The sequence below is a fragment of the Lethenteron reissneri genome, chromosome 70 (genome assembly GCF_015708825.2).
Source record: "Lethenteron reissneri isolate LAM-NWPU_2019-01 chromosome 70, ASM1570882v1, whole genome shotgun sequence".
Taxonomy (NCBI): Eukaryota; Metazoa; Chordata; class Hyperoartia; order Petromyzontiformes; family Petromyzontidae; genus Lethenteron; species Lethenteron reissneri.
This window is the reverse complement of record NC_083848.1, coordinates 3,651,341-3,672,225: the sequence shown is the minus strand read 5'-3', so window position 1 is coordinate 3,672,225 and position 20,885 is coordinate 3,651,341. Positions and strand designations below refer to the sequence as shown.

Below are 20,885 nucleotides of genomic sequence, written 5' to 3'. Positions count from 1 at the left end.
GGTGGTGGTGGTGGAGGTGGTGGTGGTGGAGGTGGTGGTGGTGATGGCGGGGGTGGTGGTGGTGGCGGTGGTGATGGTGGTGGTGGCGGTGATGGTGGTGGTGATGGTGGTGGCGGTGGGGGGTGATGGGGGTGGAGGGTGGTGGTGGTGGAGGTGGTGGTGGTGGAGGTGGTGGTGGTGATGGCGGGGGTGGTGGTGGTGGCGGTGGTGGTGGTGGGGGTGATGGGGGTGGAGGTGGTGGTGGTGGAGGTGGTGGTGGTGGAGGTGGTGGTGGTGGTGGTGATGGTGGTGGTGGGGTGGTGATGGTGGAGGTGGTGGTGGAGGTGGTGGTGGTGGTGGTGGTGGTGGGGGTGGTGGTGGTGGTGGTGGAGGTGCTGGTGGAGGTGGTGGTGGTGGCGGTGGTGGCCGTGGCGGTGGTGGTGGTGGTGATGGCGGTGGTGGTGGCGGCGGTGGTGGTGGCGAACACCACCCACACTTACGAACATCATTACAATAGAGGTAGTCCTCTATCTTCTTGGTTCTTTCGGTAAAGTCACGTAGAAGGGAAATAATAAAATTATAAAAATAAAACACAATAAAATAAAATTCTCACGACGTTTCGGCCACAAACGCAAGCAGCCGTCCTCAGGTGAAGAACAGGTCTGTCGGACGCTGTCTTTCCGACAGACCTGTTCTTCTGAACACCACCAAGCTTGGCAGCGGATATTTAAGTATATATTTAAGTATATACGCTGCCAAGCCTGGTGGTGCTCATTCAGACGCTGTCTATCCGACAGACCTGTTCTTCACCTGAGGACGGCTGCTTGCGTTGTGGCCGAAACGTCGTGAGAATTTTATTTTATTGTGTTTTATTTTTATAATTTTATTATTTCCCTTCTACGTGACTTTACCGAAAGAACCAAGAAGATGAATCCCTGCAGTCACGAAAGAAGCTTTAAATCGAAACACCACCCCCACTTACGAACACCACCACTCCCACTTACGAACACTACCACACTTACGAACACCACCCCCACTTACGAACACCACCACACTTACGAACACCACCACACTTACGAACACCACAACCCCCACTTACGAACACCACCCCCACTTACGAACACCACCCCCACTTACGAACACCACCCCCACTTACGAACACCACCCCACTTACGAACACCACCCCCACTTACGAACACCACCACCCCCACTTACGAACACCACCCCCACTTACGAACACCACCCCCACTTACGAACACCACCCACACTTACGAACACCACCCCCACTTACGAACACCACCCCCACTTACGAACACCACCCCACTTACGAACACCACCCCCACTTACGAACACCACCCCCACTTACGAACACAACCACCCCCACTTACGAACACCACCCCCACTTACGAACACCACCCCCACTTACGAACACCACCACCCCACTTACGAACACCACCACCCCCACTTACGAACACCACACCCCCACTTACGAACACCACCACCCCCACTTCCGAACACCACCACCCCCACTTACGAACACCACCACCCCCACTTACGAACACCACCACCCCCACTTACGACCACCACCCCCACTTACGAACACCACCCCCACTTACGAACACCACCCCCACTTACGAACACCATCCCCCACTTACGAACACCACCCCCACTTACGAACACCACCCCCACTTACGAACACCACCCCCACTTACGAACACCACCCCCACTTACGAACACCACCACCCCCACTTACGAACACCACCCCCACTTACGAACACCACCACCCCCACTTACGAACACCCACCACCCCCACTTACGAACACCACCACCCCCACTTACGAACACCACCACCCCCACTTACGAACACCACCACCCCCACTTACGAACACCACCACCCCCACTTACGAACACCACCCCCACTTACGAACACCACCCACCCCCACTTACGAACACCACCCCCCACTTACGAACACCACCCCCACTTACGAACACCACCACCCCCACTTACGAACACCACCCCCACTTACGAACACCACCCCCACTTACGAACACCACCACCCCCACTTACGAACACCACCACCCCCACTTACGACACCACCACCCCCACTTACGAACACCACACCCCCACTTACGAACACCACTCCCACTTACGAACACCACCACCCCCACTTACGAACACCACCACCCCCACTTACGAACACCACCACCTCTACTTACGAACACCACCACCTGTACGTAAGACCGTGTGAGTGAGAGGCTTGTGCCCACCTTGCGCAGCTCGTCGTCGATGAGGAAGCCGCGTCGCACCTGCTGGGGCACACACACAGAGACACGCACAGATAGAGACACGTAAACACAGAGACACACACACACAGAGACACGCACAGATAGAGACACGTAAACACAGAGACACACACACACAGAGACACGCACAGATAGAGACACATAAACACAGAGACACACACACACAGAGACACGCACAGATAGAGACACGTAAACACAGAGACACACACACACAGAGACACGCACAGATAGAGACACGTAAACACAGAGACACACACACACAGAGACACGCACAGACAGAGACACGTAAACACAGAGACACACACAGAGACACACACACACAGAGACACACACACACAGAGACACGCACACACAGAGACACACACACACAGAGACACACACACACAGAGACACACACACACAGAGACACACACACACAGAGACACACACACACAGAGACACGTAAACACAGAGACACACACACACAGAGACACGCACACACAGAGACACACACACACAGAGACACGTAAACACAGAGACACAGAGACACGCACAGATAGAGACACAGAGAGGAGGCCGCGTCGCACCTGCTGGCGCCGCCCGACGATGCGGCCGCCGGGACGAGTGACGCCGCAGGCCGCGAGACGGTCGAAGAAGGACACAGAGAGCTGGGAGCAGCGCACGGGGCGCACAGACACGCCGTGCACGGGGCCTGCACACGCAGAGACACGCGCACACACAGAGACACACACACACACAGAGACACACACACACAGATAGAGACACGCACAGTCAGAGACACACACACACAGATAGAGACACACACAGAGACACACACAGAGAGCTGGGAGCAGCGCACGGGGCGCACAGACACGCCGTGCACGGGGCCTGCACACGCAGAGACACGCAGAGACACACACAGAGACACACACACACAGATAGAGACACACACAGAGAGCTGGGAGCAGCGCACGGGGCGCACAGACACGCCGTGCACGGGGCCTGCACACGCAGAGACACACACACACAGAGAGACACAGACACAGATAGAGACACACACAGAGACACACACAGAGAGCTGGGAGCAGTGCATGGGGCGCACAGACACGCTGTGTACGGGGCCTGCACACGCAGAGACACGCACAGATAGAGACACACACAGAGACACACACAGAGATAGAGACACACACAGAGACACACACAGAGACACACACACAGAGACACGCACAGTCAGAGACACACACACAGAGATAGAGACACACACAGAGACACACACAGAGACACACACAGAGAGCTGGGAGCAGCGCACGGGGCGCACAGACACGCCGTGTACAGGGCCTGCACACGCAGAGACACGCGCAGACAGATAGAGACACACACAGAGACACACACAGAGACACACACAGAGACACACACAGAGACACACACAGAGACACGCGCACACAGAGACACACACAGAGACACGCACAGAGACACGTTAACACAGAGACACACACAGAGACACGCGCAGAGACACACACAGAGACACACACAGAGACACGCGCACACAGAGACACACACAGAGACACGCACAGAGACACGTTAACACAGAGACACACACAGAGACACCCACAGAGACACGCACAGAGACACGCACAGAGACACACACAGAGACACGCACAGAGACACACACAGACACACAGAGACACACACAGAGACACACACAGAGACACACACAGTGAGACACACAGTGAGACACACAGTGAGACACACAGAGACACACACAGAGACACACAGAGACACACAGAGATACGCACAGAGATACGCACAGAGACACGCACAGAGACACGCACAGAGACACACACAGAGACACGTGAACACAGAGACACACACAGAGACATGCACAGAGACACACACAGAGACACACACAGAGACACACACAGAGACACACAGAGACACGCACAGAGACACACAGAGACACACGCAGAGACACGTTAACACAGAGACACACACAGAGACACGCACAGACACACTGTGCACGGGGCCTGCACACGCAGAGACACGCGCACACAGAGACACGTAAACACAGAGACACGCACAGAGAGAGACACAAAAACACAGAGACACACACAGATAGAGACACGCACAGAGAGAGAGACACATAAACACAGAGACACACACAGATAGAGACACGCACCGACAGAGACACACACAGATAGAGACACACACAGACACGCTGTGCACGGGGCATGCACACGCAGAGACACGCACACGCAGAGACACGTAAACACAGAGACACGCACAGAGACACACACAGAGACACACACAGATAGAGACACACACAGACACGCTGTGCACGGGGCATGCACACGCAGAGACACGCACACGCAGAGACACGTAAACACAGAGACACGCACAGAGACACACACAGAGACACACACAGATAGAGACACACACAGACACGCTGTGCACGGGGCATGCACACGCAGAGACACGCACACGCAGAGACACGTAAACACAGAGACACGCACAGAGACACACACAGAGACACACACAGACAGAGACACACACTGACAGAGACACACACAGAGACACACACAGACACGCACACACAGAGACACACAGAGACACGCAGACACACACAGAGACACACACACAGAGACACACACACAGACACACAGAGACACGCACAGACAGAGACACACAGACAGAGACACACAGAGACACGCACAGACAGAGATACACAGAGACACACACACAGAGACACAGAGACACACACAGAGACACACTGAGACACAGAGAGACACGAACAGACAGAAACACATAGAGACACACACAAAGACACACACAGAGACACTCAGAGACACGCACAGACAGAGACACGCAGAGACACGCAGAGACACGCACAGAGACACGCACACAGAGACACACAGAGACACACACAGACAGAGACACACAGAGACACACAGAGACACGCACAAACAGAGAAACGCACAGACAGAGACACACAGAGACACGCAGAGACACGCACAGAGACACGCACACAGAGACACGCACACAGAGACACACAGAGACACGCACAAACAGAGACACACAGAGACACGCAGAGACACGCACAGACAGAGACACACAGAGACACGCAGAGACACGCACAGACAGAGACACACAGAGACACACAGAAACACGCACGCTGTTGGCCGATTTCTCACCCAGCTGGTGTCTCTGTGTAGTGAGTCTGTGTAGTGAGTCTGTGTGGTGAGTCTGTGTGGTGAGTCTGTGTGGTGAGTCTATGGGTCTCTCTGTGTGGTGAGTCTGTGTAGTGAGTCTAAGGGTGTCTCTGTGTGGTGAGTCTGTGTGGTGAGTCTATGGGTGTCTCTGTGTGGTGAGTCTGTGTAGTGAGTCTGTGTGGTTAGTCTGTGTGGTGAGTCTGTGTGGTGAGTTTGTGTGGTGAGTCTATGGGTCTCTCTGTGTGGTGAGTCTGTGTGGTGAGTCTAAGGGTGTCTCTGTGTGGTGAGTCTGTGTGGTGAGTCTATGGGTGTCTCTGTGTGGTGAGTCTGTGTAGTGAGTCTGTGTGGTTAGTCTGTGTGGTGAGTCTATGGGTCTCTCTGTGTAGTGAGTCTGTGTAGTGAGTCTGTGTGGTGAGTCTGTGTGGTGAGTCTATGGGTCTCTCTGTGTAGTGAGTCTGTGTAGTGAGTCTGTGTGGTGAGTCTGTGTGGTGAGTCTATGGGTCTCTCTGTGTAGTGAGTCTGTGTAGTGAGTCTGTGTGGTTAGTCTGTGTGGTGAGTCTGTGTGGTGAGTCTATGGGTCTCTCTGTGTAGTGAGTCTGTGTGGTGAGTCTGTGTGGTGAGTCTGTGTGGTGAGTCTATGGGTCTCTCTGTGTGGTGAGTCTGTGTGGTGAGTCTAAGGGTGTCTCTGTGTGGTGAGTCTGTGTGGTGAGTCTATGGGTGTCTCTGTGTGGTGAGTCTGTGTAGTGAATCTGTGTGGTGAGTCTGTGTGGTGAGTCTGTGTGGTGAGTCTATGGGTCTCTCTGTGTAGTGAGTCTGTGTGGTGAGTCTGTGTGGTGAGTCTATGGGTCTCTCTGTGTGGTGAGTCTGTGTGGTGAGTCTATGTGGTGAGTCTAAGGGTGTCTCTGTGTGGTGAGTCTGTGTGGTGAGTCTAAGGGTGTCTCTGTGTGGTGAGTCTGTGTGGTGAGTCTATGGGTGTCTCTGTGTGGTGAGTCTGTGTAGTGAATCTGTGTGGTGAGTCTGTGTGGTGAGTCTGTGTGGTGAGTCTATGGGTCTCTCTGTGTAGTGAGTCTGTGTGGTGAGTCTGTGTGGTGAGTCTATGGGTCTCTCTGTGTGGTGAGTCTGTGTGGTGAGTCTATGTGGTGAGTCTAAGGGTGTCTCTGTGTGGTGAGTCTATGGGTCTCTCTGTGTGGTGAGTCTGTGTGGTGAGTCTATGGGTCTCTCTGTGTGGTGAGTATATGGGTCTTTGTGTGGTGAGTCTGTGTGGTGGGTCTATGGGTGTCTCTGTGTGGTGAGTGGTGAGTGAGTGGTGAGTGAGTGTGTGGTGAGTGGTGAGTGAGTGGTGAGTGAGTGAGTGGTGAGTGAGTGAGTGGTGAGTGAATCTGTGTGGTGAGTGAGTCTGTGTGGTGAGTGAGTGGTGAGTGAGTGGTGAGTGAGTGGTGAGTGAGTGAGTGGTGAGTGAGTGGTGAGTGAGTGGTGAGTGTGTGAGTGAGTGAGTGGTGAGTGAGTGGTGAGTGAGTGAGTGAGTGGTGAGTGTGTGAGTGAGTGGTGAGTGAGTGGTGAGTGAGTGGTGAGTGGGTGAGTGAGTGAGTGAGTGAGTGGGTGAGTGAGTGGTGAGTGGGTGAGTGGTGGGTGAGTGGTGAGTGAGTGGGTGAGTGAGGTGAGTGGTGAGTGAGTGAGTGGGTGAGTGAGTGAGTGAGTGGGTGAGTGGTGAGTGAGTGAGTGAGTGGTGAGTGAGTGAGTGAGTGGTGAGTGAGTGAGTGAGTGGGTGAGTGGTGAGTGAGTGAGTGAGTGGTGAGTGAGTGAGTGAGTGGGTGAGTGGTGAGTGAGTGAGTGGTGAGTGAGTGAGTGGGTGAGTGGGTGAGTGGTGAGTGAGTGAGTGAGTGGTGAGTGAGTGGTGAGTGAGTGAGTGAGTGGTGAGTGAGTGAGTGGGTGAGTGGTGAGTGAGTGAGTGAGTGGTGAGTGAGTGGTGAGTGGTGAGTGAGTGGGTGAGTGGTGAGTGAGTGAGTGAGTGGTGAGTGAGTGGTGAGTGGTGAGTGAGTGCTCACCCAGACTGGTCCAGGCCCCTCTGGGAGGGACGACGATGAGATTGGCTGCCACCGCTGGGTCCCTGAGGAAGTCCTGGACACAGATCACGTGACAGAGGTGGTGGTGGTGGTGGTAGTGGTAGTGGTGGTGGTAGTGGTGGTGGTAGTGGTGGTATTGGTGGTGGTGGGGAGATTGGGGGTAGTGGTAGTGGTGGTGGTGGTAGTGGTGGTGGTAGGGGTGGTGGTGGTGGTGGTAGTGGTGGTAGCAGGGTAGTGGTGGTGGTAGTAGTGGTGGTGGTGGTAGTGGTGGTGGTAGTGGTGGTAGTGGTGGTGTTGGTAGTGGTGGTGGTAGTAGTGGTGGTGGTCGTGGTAGTGGTGGTAGTGGTGGTGGTGGTAGTGGTGGTGGTGATGGTGGTGGTAGTGGTTGTGGTGGTTGTGGTGGTGGTGTTGATGGTGGAAGTGGTGGTGATAGTTGTGGTGGAGGTGCTGGTGGTGGTGGTGGCAGTCTGTGGGTCTATATGCGAGTCTGTGCGTCTCTATCCACCAGGCGAGGTAGTCAACGTCTCACCCACTCACTCAAACATCGTCAGGGTCAAGATCAAATCCACGACCTCCTGTACACCAGGCGAGGTAGTCAACATCTCACCCACTCACTCAGACATCGTCAGGGTCGGGATCGAACCCACGACCTCCTGTACACCAGGCGAGGTAGCCAACATCTCACCCACTCACTCAAACATCGTCAGGGTCAAGATCAAATCCACGACCTCCTGTACACCAGGCGAGGTAGTCAACATCTCACCCACCCACTCAGACATCGTCAGGGTCAAGATCGAACCCACGACCTCCTGTACACCAGGCGAGGTAGTCAACATCTCACCACTCAATCAGACATCGTCAGGGTCAAGATCGAACCCACGACCTCCTGTGCACCAAGCGAGGTAGTTAACATCTCACCCACTCACTCAGACATTGTCAGGAGTCGGGATCGAACCCACGACCTCCTGTACACCAGGCGAGGTAGTCAACATCTCACCCACTCACTCAGTCATCGCCAGGGTCAAGATCGAACCCACGACCTCCTGTGCACCAGGCGAGGTAGTCAACGTCTCACCCACCCACTCAGACATCGTCAGGGTCAAGATCGAACCCACAACCTCCTGTGCACCAGGCGAGGTAGTCAACGTCTCACCCACTCACTCAGACATCGTCAGGGTCAAGATCGAACCCACGACCTCCTGTACACCAGGCGAGGTAGTCAACATCTCACCCACTCAGACATCGTCAGGGTCAAGATCGAATCCACGACCTCCTGTCCACCAGGCGAGGTAGTCAACGTCTCACCACTCACTCAGGCATCGTCAGGGTAAAGATCAAACCCACGACCTCCTGCACACCAGGCGAGATAGTCAACATCTCACCCACTCAATCAGACATTGTCAGGGTCAAGATCGAACCCACGACCTCCTGTGTACCAAGCGAGGTAGTTAACATCTCACCCACTCACTCAGACATTGTCAGGAGTCGGGATCGAACCCACGACCTCCTGTACACCAGGCGAGGTAGTCAACATCTCACCCACTCACCCAGACATCGTCAGGGTCAAGATCGAACCCACGACCTCCTGCACACCAGGCGAGGTAGTCAACATCTCACCCACTCACTCAGACATCGTCAGGGTCGGGATCGAACCCACGACCTCCTGTGCACCAGGCGAGGTAGTCAACATCTCATAGCCACCGTGATGATGATGAGAGAGAGAGACACTCAGACTCCACATCTACAGCAGCAGCAGGCATCGTGAGGATCGGGGTAGAACCCACGACCTCCTGTCCACCACGCGAGGTAGTCAACATCTCACCACTCAGACATCGTCAGGGTCAAGATCGAACCCACGACCTCCTGTCCACCAGGCGATGTAGTCAACGTCTCCATCTGCGTGTCTCCTACTGCCGCTTCACCTCCACCCCTCCACACTCCCCATGAGAGAGCCTCACCAGCACGAAGGAGTCCTTCAGATGGGGCTGGAAGGGCTGATCGAAGCTGAAGGCCTGGATGACGAGGCGTCCGTACATGGACCTTCGCGCAAACGGGGTGGGGTGATGTTGAGTAATGCAACAGGGACTCAAACTAAAGTTTGATTTGAAGTTTCGCGACTGCAGGGATACATATTCTTGGTTCTTTAGGTAAAGTCACGTAAAAGGGAAACAATAAAATAATAATAAATATAAAACGATACAATTCTCACGACGTTTCGACTGCAACACAAGCAATCATCATCAGGTGTGACAAGCACGACATTTTCTCAGATCTGGTGACGCTTGCTTGTGTTGCAGTCGAAACGTCGTGAGAATTTTTTTAATTTTGATTTTATTTTTTATTTGATTGTTTCCCTGCTACGTGACTTTACCGAACGAACCAATAAACTATCTTGATACACACACGTCAAATAAGTTACCTTCCCTCCATTACTGCTAACCCTACTCCCTCCCTTTGATGCTGCTAATCCTGCATAATGCACGGGCAGAATATGACTTTGAACCCCCCCCCCCACCCACCTCCTACACATTCCACAAGTAGTGACTAATCCCATATCTGCATTGCCCATAAATATGCAAAATTCCTCTTGAAATGCAAATGTATTTGTCAAAGCACCCTTCCCCATCCAACCCAGCTTAAATATACGCTGCCAAGCTTGGTGGTGCTCAATCAGACGCTGTATTTGCGACAGACCTGTTCTTCACCTGAGGACGGCTGCTTGCGTTGTGGCCGTAACGTCGTGAGAATTGTATTTTATTATGTTTGATTTTTATTATTTCCCTTCTACGTGACTTTACCAAAAGAACCAAGAAGATGAATCCCTGCAGTCACGAAAGCTTTAAAATCGAAAAATAATAAATATATGAAACAATAAGATTCTCACGACGTTTCGACTGCAACACAAGCAGCAATCATCATCAGGTGTGAAAACCACAGCAAGAAAATTTGAAAAAAGTGGCGTTTTTTTCTTAACCAGCTGCATCTACATCTGTACACTAAACACGGGGAATGGCTTTAAAGGTTGTACAATCGCCTGGTAGATGTAGATGCCACTGGTTCTTCACATTCTGCAGATGTAGATGCCACTGGTCCTTCATGTTCTGCAGATGTAGATGCCACTGGTTCTTCATGTTCTGCAGATGTAAATGCCACTGGTTCTTCATGTTCTGAAGATGTAGATGCCATTGGTTCTTCACGTTCTACAGATGTAGATGCCACTGGTTCTTCATGTTCTACAGATGTAGATGTCACTGGTTCTTCATGTTCTACAGATGTAGATGCCACTGGTTCTTCACGTTCTACAGATGTAGATGCCATTGGTTCTTCACGTTCTACAGATGTAGATGCCATTGGTTCTTCATGTTCTGAAGATGTAGATGCCACTGGTTCGTAATGTTCCGTAGATATAGATGCCACTGGTTCTTCACGTTCCAGAGATGTAGATGCCACTGGTTCTTCACGTTTTGTAGATGTAGATGCCACTGGTTCTTCATGTTCTGTAGATGCAGATGCCACTGGTTCTTCACGTTCTGTAGATGTAGATGCCACAGGTTCTTCACGTTCTGCAGATGTAGATGCCACTGGTTCTTCACGTTTTGTAGATATAGATGCCACTGGTTCTTCATGTTCTGTAGATGCAGATGCCACTGGTTCTTCACATTCTGTAGATGTAGATGCCACAGGTTCTTCACGTTCTGCAGATGTAGATGCCACTGGTTCTTCACGTTTTGTAGATATAGATGCCACTGGTTCTTCATGTTCTGTAGATGCAGATGCCACTGGTTCTTCACGTTCTGTAGATGTAGATGCCACTGGTTCTTCACGTTCTGCAGATGTAGATGCCACTGGTTCTTCACATTCTGTAGATGCCACTGGTTCTTCACGTTTTGTAGATGTAGATGCCACTGGTTCTTCATGTTCTGTAGATGCAGATGCCACTGGTTCTTCACATTCTGTAGATGTAGATGCCACAGGTTCTTCACGTTCTGCAGATGTAGATGCCACTGGTTCTTCACGTTTTGTAGATATAGATGCCACTGGTTCTTCATGTTCTGTAGATGCAGATGCCACTGGTTCTTCACGTTCTGTAGATGTAGATGCCACTGGTTCTTCACGTTCTGCAGATGTAGATGTCACTGGTTCTTCACATTCTGTAGATGCCACTGGTTCTTCATGTTCTGTAGATGTAGATGCCACTGGTTCTTCATGTTCTGTAGATGTAGATGCCACTGGTTCTTCACGTTCTACAGATGTAGATGCCACTGGTTCTTCACATTCTGTAGATGCCACTGGTTCTTTACGTTCCGTATATGTAGATGCCACTGGTTCTTCATGTTCTATAGATGTCACTGGTTCTTCACCTTCTGTGTATGTAGATGTCGCTGGTTCTGCAGATGTAGATGTACGTGTAGGTGTGTGTGTGTAGATGTGTGTGTAGGTGTGTGTGTGTGTAGGTGTGTGTGTGTAGCTGTTTGTGTACACTGTCGTGGGCAGTGCTGTGGGGGGAGGCCCAATGCCTCATTGGCCTCTCCCCTCATGGCGTCTGTGACCACCACAGTGGCTAAACGGGGGCTCTGGATGGGTGCGAGGGGCTGGTAACCCCTTCACCTTCAATTCAGTACCACGAAACTACGAATTAAACATAAACCTGTAACTAATTAGCTTGTGCCGGAGGCCCCGGGGGGACAGGCGTCTATGACGTCTCCTGGCCAAACCCCAATTGGCGGAGCCAGGATATTGAATCTTCACCCTCGGGGCTCCTCCAGAAACAACGAAAAGCCATTACGGATGGCCACGTAGAATGTTCGAACGCTCACTGCAGAGGAGAGGCTGCCACTCCTCTGTCGGGAGCTGGACCGGTACCGCCTGGATCTCTGTGGCATTCAGGAGGTCCGGTGGACCGGTTCTGGCTCCTGCCACCATGAGGGGTGGACAATCCTCTACTCGGGGCAGGAGACTGCCAAACAACAGGGTGTGGCTCTTCTTCTGAACAAAAGAATGAAGGGGGCGTGGGAGCGTGGCGGTGAGGTGTGGGAAGCTGTAAGCCCCAGGATACTTTGGGCTCGCCTTCCCATCAACCAGAGGCGAGGAGTGGTGGTCGTGGTTACTTATGCCCCCACCGAAGACGAACATCCATGGAGGGATGCAGGCAAAGCTGATGAGTCAGACACTTTCTATGACCTCCTGTCACAGGTGCTGGCTAAAGTGGCCACTCGGGACAGAGTCATCTTGTTGGGTGACTTCAATGCCAGAGTTGGTCATGATGCTGGCACCTGGTCTGGAGTGATTGGAAGGCATGGGCACAGATTGCCCTACATGACATCATAACAACAGTCTGGACCGCTGGACGGGTACCGCAGGATTGGAAGGTTGCCCTGGTGGTCCCCCTCTTTAAGAAGGGGGACCGCACAGACTGTAACAACTACAGGGGCATCCCACTCCTCAGTGTGCCGGGAAAGGTCCTGGCAAGGATTATTCAACATCGCCTTGCTAGGCACGCTGAGGAGAGGCTTGCGGAACCCCAATGCGGTTTCAGGAAAGGGCGGTCCTGCACAGATGCCATATTTTCTGTCCGTCTGCTACAGCAGAGGTGTAGGGAATTCCAAAAAGACCTACATCTCTGCTTAATTGACCTGGTCAAGGCCGATGATGCCATCAGTAGGCCTGGGCTCTGGGTTGTTCTTCGTGCTTTCAGTGTCCGTGACCCTCTGCTCACGATCATTAAGGACCTTCATGATGGTGAGCAGGCCCGGGTAAAACTACGTGGCCGGGAGTCGGAGCCTTTCCCTGTACACCTTGGGGTGCGACAGGGATGTCCTCTGGCTCCCACATTATTTAACATATATTTCGACTGCGTAGTTCGTGAAGCCTTCAATAGCTGTACCGGGGGAATTTCCATTTGGTACAGATATAATGGGAGGATGATCGACGCCCGGGTGCGATCAAGGGATGGCTCCCTATGGGTCAACCACGTTATGTATGCCGATGATTTGGTAATAGCTGCTCCTTCAGAAGAGGAGTTGGAGACGCTGCTGCTGAGACTGGAGCGTGCCACTAAGAGGTGGGGCCTTACCATCAGCCCCACCAAAACCAAGCACCTGCCTGGGTATTTTGTACCATCGGACACTCCACCCCCACAACTCCCAATTGGTGATGGGGCAGTTGTGGAGAGAGTGGAGAGTTTCCCATACCTGGGCAGTGTGCTTATGACCGGCTCCAGTCTATCAGCAGAGGTCTCACTCCGAATCAGTCGAGCGGCAATATCTTTTCATCGGTTGCGTAACGCTGTGTGGAAGCTACCTGGTCTGTCGCTCCGCACGAAGCTTCAGGTCTTCTCGGCCACGGTCATTCCCTCCCTTCTCTACGCTTGCGAGACGTGGACCCCCCTGGTGGAGCATCTTCGCCGGTTGGAAACATTTAGGCTGGCCTGCCTACGATCCATCCTGGGTTTAACCAGGCTGGATTGTGTGAGGAGCTCACAAATCCTTGAAAGATCTGGGCAAAGTCCCATCAGTGAGCTCCTCCGGCAGGCAAGGCTGCGTTGGCTGGGTCATGTAGCCCGCATGCCCAGCCACCGCATGCCTAAACAGCTTTTGTTCGGCCGGATCGAGGGGGCTAGACGGGCGCGGCACGGGCTGGAGAAGAGATGGAGTGATGTGGTACAGGAGGACGTGGAGCTGAGTGGACTTGCCGATGACTGGTACCAGCGGTGTCAAGATCGGCCTCAGTGGAGGAGGCTCGTGAAGGACGCTACTGGGCAGTTGGAGGCAGTCGCCCTCCAACAACAACGGAGGGCGGAGGAGCGACGCTCACAACAACGAGCGGAGCGCCGGGTGGCTAAAGCACAGCAAGTTGGCACAGTAGGGGGCACAGTTGGTGCATCAGCCAGTCATCTCGGTCATCTCGGTCAGTCGACCCGTGGCACCTGGGTCTGCCCCGTGACCTCCTGCCAGCGGGCTTTCGACACTTCACGTGGCCTCAAGGTGCACTTGGCCTGGCACAAGCATCGTGGTGACGTCACCGCCACTTAGTGGCGAATGGCGGTTGTTGTTGTTGTTGTGTGGGTGTGTAGGTGTGTGTGTGTAGGTGTGTAGGTGTGTGTGTGTAGGTGTGTGTGTGTAGGTGTGTGTGTGTAGGTGTGTGTGTGTAGGTGTGTGTAGGTGTGTGTGTGTAAGTGTGTGTGTAGGTGTGTGTGTAGGTGTGTGTCTGTGTAGGTGTGTGTAGGTGTGTGTGTGTAGGTGTGTGTGTGTAGGTGTGTGTGTGTGTGTAGGTGTGTGTGTGTAGGTGTGTGTGTGTGTGTAGGTGTGTGTAGGTGTGTGTGTGTGTAGGTGTGTATGTGTGTGTGTAGGTGTGTGTGTGTAGGTGTGTGTGTGTGTGTAGGTGTGTGTGTGTGTAGGTGTGTGTAGGTGTGTGTAGGTGTGTGTGTTTGTAGGTGTGTGTAGGTGTGTGTGTAGGTGTGTGTGTGTAAGTGTGTGTGTAGGTGTGTGTAGGTGTGTGTGTGTGTGTGTAGGTTAGTGTGTGTAGGTGTGTGTGTAGGTGTGTGTGTGCGTGTAGGTGTGTGCGTGTAGGTGTGTGCGTGTAGGTGTGTGCGTGTAGGTGTGTGTGTGTAGGTGTGTGCGTAGGTGTGTGCGTGTAGGTGTGTGCGTGTAGGTGTGTGCGTGTAGGTGTGTGCGTGTAGGTGTGTGTGTGTGTAGGTATGTGTGTGTAGGTGTGTGTGTAGGTGTGTGTGTGTGTAGGTGTGTGTAGGTGTGTGTGTAGGTTGTGTGTGTGTAGGTGTGTGTGTGTAGGTGTGTGTGTGTAGGTGTGTGTAGGTGTGTGTAGGTGTGTGTGTGTGTAGGTGTGTGTAGGTGTGTGTAGGTGTGTGTGTGTAGGTGTGTGTGTAGGTGTGTGTGTGTAGGTGTGTGTGTAGGTGTGTGTGTAGGTGTGTGTAGGTGTGTGTGTAGGTGTGTGTGTGTGTAGGTGTGTGTGTAGGTGTGTGTGGGGAGCGGTAGTGTAGCGGTTAGCGCGCTGCGCTATGAACCTGGCGACCCGGGTTCGATTCCCGCTCACGGCTAACACCAGTGACGATTATCTGAACCGGTCCTGGGCCTCCCCTAGGTCGACTCAGCCTTAAATGAGTACCTGGTGCAGTGTGTAAACATCGCCACTAGGGAGACAAAGGCGGTCGGGCGTGGTGCTGGCCACCCACCCCCTCGTGTACCGTTCCGGCCTTCATAGGTGCTCGCTAACAGCACTTGCCCCTACAGTCTGTTCAGGCTATACGGGGGATCTTTGTCTTTGTAGGTGTGTGTGTGTGTAGGTGTGTGTGTGTAGGTGTGTGTGTGTAGGTGTGTGTGTGTAGGTGTGTGTGTGTAGGTGTGTGTGTAGGTGTGTGTAGGTGTGTGTGTAGGTGTGTGTGTGTGTAGGTGTGTGTGTGTGTAGGTGTGTGTGTAGGTGTGTGTAGGTGTGTGTAGGTGTGTAGGTGTGTGTGTGTGTGTAGGTGTGTGTAGGTGTGTGTAGGTGTGTAGTGTGTGTGTAGGTGTGTATAGTGTGTGTGTAGGTGTGTGTGTGTAGGTGTGTGTGTAGGTGTCGTGGGCAGTGCTGTGGGGGGAGGGCCAATGCCCATTGGCCTCTCCCCTCATGGCGTCTGTGACCACCACAGTGGCTAAACGGGGGCTCTGGACGGGTGCGAGGGGCTGGTAACCCCTCCACCTTCAATTAACCACCACTAAACCACGAATTAAACATAAACCTGTAACAAATAAGCTTGTGCCGGAGGCCCCGGGGGGTCAGGCTTTTATGACGTCTCCTCGCCAAACCCCATTTGGCGGAGCCAGGAAATTGAATTTTCACCCTCGGGGCTCCTCCAGAAACAACAAAAAACCATTGCGGATGGCCACGTGGAATGTTCGAACGCTCACTGCGGAGGAGAGGCTGCCACTCCTCTGTCGGGAGCTGGACCGGTACCGCCTGGATCTCTGTGGCATTCAAAAGGTCCGGTGGACCGGTTCTGGCTCCTGCCACCATGAGGGGTGGACAGTCCTCTACTCGGGGCAGGAGACTGCCAAACAACAGGGTGTGGCTCTTCTTCTGAACAAAAGAATGAAGGGGGCGTGGGAGCGTGGCGGTGAGGTGTGGGAAGCTGTAAGCCCCAGGATACTTTGGGCTCGCCTTCCCATCAACCAGAGGCGAGGAGTGGTGGTCGTGGTTACTTATGCCCCCACCGAAGACGAACATCCGTGGAGGGATGCAGGCAAAGCCGATGAGTCAGACACTTTCTATGACCTCCTGTCACAGGTGCTGGCTAAAGTGGCCACTCGGGACAGAGTCATCTTGTTGGGTGACTTCAATGCCCGAGTTGGTCATGATGCTGGCACCTGGTCTGGAGTGATTGGAAGGCGTGGGCCAGATCAGCTCAATAATAACGGTAGGAGGCTGCTAGATTTTTGTGCAGCCCATGGGCTTGTAATTACCAACACGCTCTTCCGGCATCGGCGCATCCACACAACATCATGGATACATGCCGGGTCCAAGCAAGAACATCTGCTGGACTACATAGTGACGGACCAGCGGATGCGAGCACATGTCCTTGACACCAGGACCTACCGTGGAGCTGATCTGTCCTCTGACCATCGACTATTCATCTGTAAGATGCGCCTGCCTTTCTTCCACTCCGGTGGTGGGTGTACACCCAGGATCCCATTCCAACCAAAAGTGGCCTGGTCTCAGTTAGCTGATGAAAGTTGCAAGCGAGAATTTCTTCATCGCTTGCAGCTGGGGTTGGCATCGTCCCCCACTCCACCTGATGTCGAGGGGAAATGGGCGAGGTTTAAGACTGTGACTCATGCAGCTGCAATGGCTGCTTTGGGTACGTGGTCCACACCTCCCCAGAAACCCTGGCTGACAGAGGAGGTGTTCAGGTTAATTGAGAAAAAGCGACAGGCCCACTCTCATCGCCTACAGCATCCCACGTCAGAGAATGAGGAGGTTTACCGCAGCCTTCGCTCGGAAGTTCGGAGAGCCGTAAGGCGCTGTAAGGATGGGTGGTGGTCGCGGGTTGCTGAGGAGATGGAGTCTGCCTCAGTGGCCCGTGATCACAAATCACTATTTAACTCCATCAAAAAAGTAACCTGCAGCGCCACACCTATTACCATCATTAGAGGAAAAAACGGTGATCCAATCTCCGACCCCCAGGAACAGGTTTGCAGATTTGCTGAGCATTTCTGTGAGGTCCTGGGGGAGGGAAATTCTCTCAGCCAGGAAAACATCATGGCACAAAGTGGTGATAACCCTGCTGAGGCTGCGGTGCCTCAAATATTGGAAGAGGTCACCCCCTGTGAGTGGCTGGCTGAGGTGCCAGCTGTTGAGGAAGTACTGAGGGCGATCCGGAGTCTGAGACCAGGAAAGGCACCGGGCAGAGATGATCTCCCAAGCGAAATGCTGAGGGAGGGTGGCGTTTGTGCACAGACTGCCCTATATGACATCATAACAACAGTCTGGACCACTGGACGGGTTCCGCAGGACTGGAAGGATGCCCTGGTGGTCCCCCTCTTTAAGAAGGGGGACCGTACCGACTGTAACAACTACAGGGGCATCTCACTCCTCAGTGTGCCGGGTAAGGTCCTGGCAAGGATTATTCAACATCGCCTTGCTAGGCACGCTGAGGAGAGGCTTGTGGAGCCCCAATGCGGTTTCAGGAAAGGGCGGTCCTGCACAGATGCCATATTTTCTGTCCGTCTTCTACAGCAGAGGTGTAGGGAATTCCAAAAAGACCTACATCTCTGCTTTATTGACCTGGTCAAGGCCTATGATACCATCAGTAGGACTGGGCTCTGGGTTGTTCTTCGTGCTTTCGGAGTCCCTGACCCTCTGCTCACGATCATTAAGGACCTTCATGATGGTGAGCGGGCCCGGGTAAAACTACATGGCCGGGAGTCGGAGCCTTTCCCTGTACACCTTGGGGTGCGACAGGGATGTCCTCTGGCTCCCACATTATTTAACATCTATTTTGACCGCGTAGTTCATGAAGCCTTCAATAGCTGTACCGGGGGAATTTCCATTTGGTACAGATATAATGGGAGGCTGATCGACGCCCGGGTGCGATCAAGGGATGGCTCCCTATTGGTCAACCACGTTATATATGCCGATGATTTGGTAATAGCTGCTCATTCAGAAGAGGAGTTGGAGACGCTGCTGCTGAGACTGGAGCGTGCCACTAAGAGGTGGGGCCTTACCATCAGCCCCACCAAAACTAAGCACCTGCTTGGGTATTTTGTACCATCGGACACTCCACCCCCACAACTCCCAATCGGTGATGGGGCAGTTGTGGAGAGAGTGGAGAGTTTCCCATACCTGGGCAGTGTGCTTATGACCGGCTCCAGTTTATCAGCAGAGGTCTCACTCCGAATCAGTCGAGCGGCAATATCTTTTCATCGGTTGCGTAACGCTGTGTGGAAGCTACCTGGTCTGTCGCTCCGCACGAAGCTTCAGGTCTTCTCGGCCACGGTCATTCCCTCCCTTCTCTACGCTTGCGAGACGTGGACCCCCCTGGTGGAGCATCTTCGCCGGTTGGAAACATTTAGGCTGGCCTGCCTACGATCCATCCTGGGTTTAACCAGGCTGGATTGTGTGAGGAGCTCACAAATCCTTGAAAGATCTGGGCAAAGTCCCATCAGTGAGCTCCTCCGGCAGGCAAGGCTGCGTTGGCTGGGTCATGTAGCCCGCATGCCCAGCCACCGCATGCCTAAACAGCTTTTGTTCGGCCGGATCGAGGGGGCTAGACGGGCGCGGCACGGGCTGGAGAAGAGATGGAGTGATGTGGTACAGGAGGACGTGGAGCTGAGTGGACTTGCCGATGACTGGTACCAGCGGTGTCAAGATCGGCCTCAGTGGAGGAGGCTCGTGAAGGACGCTACTGGGCAGTTGGAGGCAGTCGCCCTCCAACAACAACGGAGGGCGGAGGAGCGACGCTCACAACAACGAGCGGAGCGCCGGGTGGCTAAAGCACAGCAAGTTGGCACAGTAGGGGGCACAGGTGGTGCATCAGCCAGTCATCTCGGTCATCTCGGTCAGTCGACCCGTGGCACCTGCTGGGTCTGCCCCGTGACCTCCTGCCAGCGGGCGTTCGACACTTCACGTGGCCTCAAGGTGCACTTGGCCTGGCACAAGCATCGTGGTGACGTCACCGCCACTTAGTGGCGAATGGCGGTTGTTGTTGTTGTATGTGTGTATGTAGGTGTGTGTGTGTGTGTAGGTGTGTGTGTAGGTGTGTGTGTGTGTAGGTGTGTGTGTGTAGGTGTGTGTGTGTAGGTGTGTGTGTAGGTGTGTGTGTGTGTAGGTGTGTGTGTGTGTAGGTGTGTGTGTGTGTGTAGGTGTGTGTGTGTAGGTGTGTGTGTGTGTAGGTGTGTGTGTGTGTAGGTGTGTGTGTGTGTGTAGGTGTGTGTGTGTAGGTGTGTGTGTCGGTGTGTGTGTGTAGGTGTGTGTGTGTAGGTGTGTGTGTGTGTAGGTGTGTGTAGGTGTGTGTGTCGGTGTGTGTGTGTAGGTGTGTGTGTGTAGGTGTGTGTGTGTGTAGGTGTGTGTGTGTAGGTCTGTGTGTGTGTAGGTGTGTGTGTGTCGGTGTGTGTGTGTAGGTGTGTGTGTGTAGGTGTGTGTGTAGGTGTGTGTGTGTAGGTGAATGACTCACCACTTCACGAGGCTCTCAGTCATCTCGGGCGACAGCTGCAGAGTCGTCCCTGAGCACGGCTTGAAGCGAGATGCTCGCTCCACCACCTTGTCCACCTCTACCACCTTGTCCACCTTGTCCACCTTGTCCACCACTACCTCCACCACCTTGTCCACCTTGTCCACCTCCACCAGCTTGTCCACCTCCACCTTGTCCACCAATACCTCCACCACCTTGTCCACCTTGTCCAAAACTACCTCCACCACCTTGTCCACCTCCTCCACCACCACCTTGTCTACCCCCACCTCCACCTTGTCCACCACCTCCACCTCGTCCACCTCCTCCTCCACCACCTCCTCCACGTCCACCTTGTCCACCACCTTGTCCACCACCTCCACCACCACCTTGTCCACCACCTCCTCCTCCACCACCACCTTGTCCACCACCTCCTCAACCACCTTATCCACCTTGTCCACCACCTCGTCCACCACCTCGTTCACCTCCTCCTCCACCACCTCGTCCACCAGCTTGTCCACCTCCACCTCGTCCACCTTGTCCACCTCGTCCACCTCCTCCACCACCTTGTCCACCTCCTCCACCACTACCTCCACCTGGTCCACCTCATCATCGTCCACCACTGCCACCACCACCTTCTCCACCTCCTCCACCTCCACCACCTTGTCCACCACCTTGCCCACCACCTCCACCACCTCC

At 53.7% G+C, this 20,885-nt stretch overlaps 1 protein-coding gene across 1 annotated transcript in view; it reads right to left on the bottom strand.

Annotated features, from left to right (window-relative positions):
* The window catches only part of CFAP300 (cilia and flagella associated protein 300), a 22,123-nt gene extending 1,421 nt beyond the window's left edge, over positions 1-20,702 (bottom strand). The window contains exons 1-5 of the mRNA XM_061579897.1: positions 20,193-20,702; positions 9,490-9,571; positions 7,514-7,586; positions 2,850-2,974; positions 2,248-2,289 (exon numbers count right to left, since the gene is read on the bottom strand). Of these exons, the coding sequence (XP_061435881.1) occupies positions 2,248-2,289; positions 2,850-2,974; positions 7,514-7,586; positions 9,490-9,571; positions 20,193-20,215 (345 nt within the window). The 5' untranslated portion in view covers positions 20,216-20,702. The remainder of the gene's footprint in view (positions 1-2,247; positions 2,290-2,849; positions 2,975-7,513; positions 7,587-9,489; positions 9,572-20,192) is intronic.
* Between the last annotated feature and the right edge of the window lie 183 nt (positions 20,703-20,885).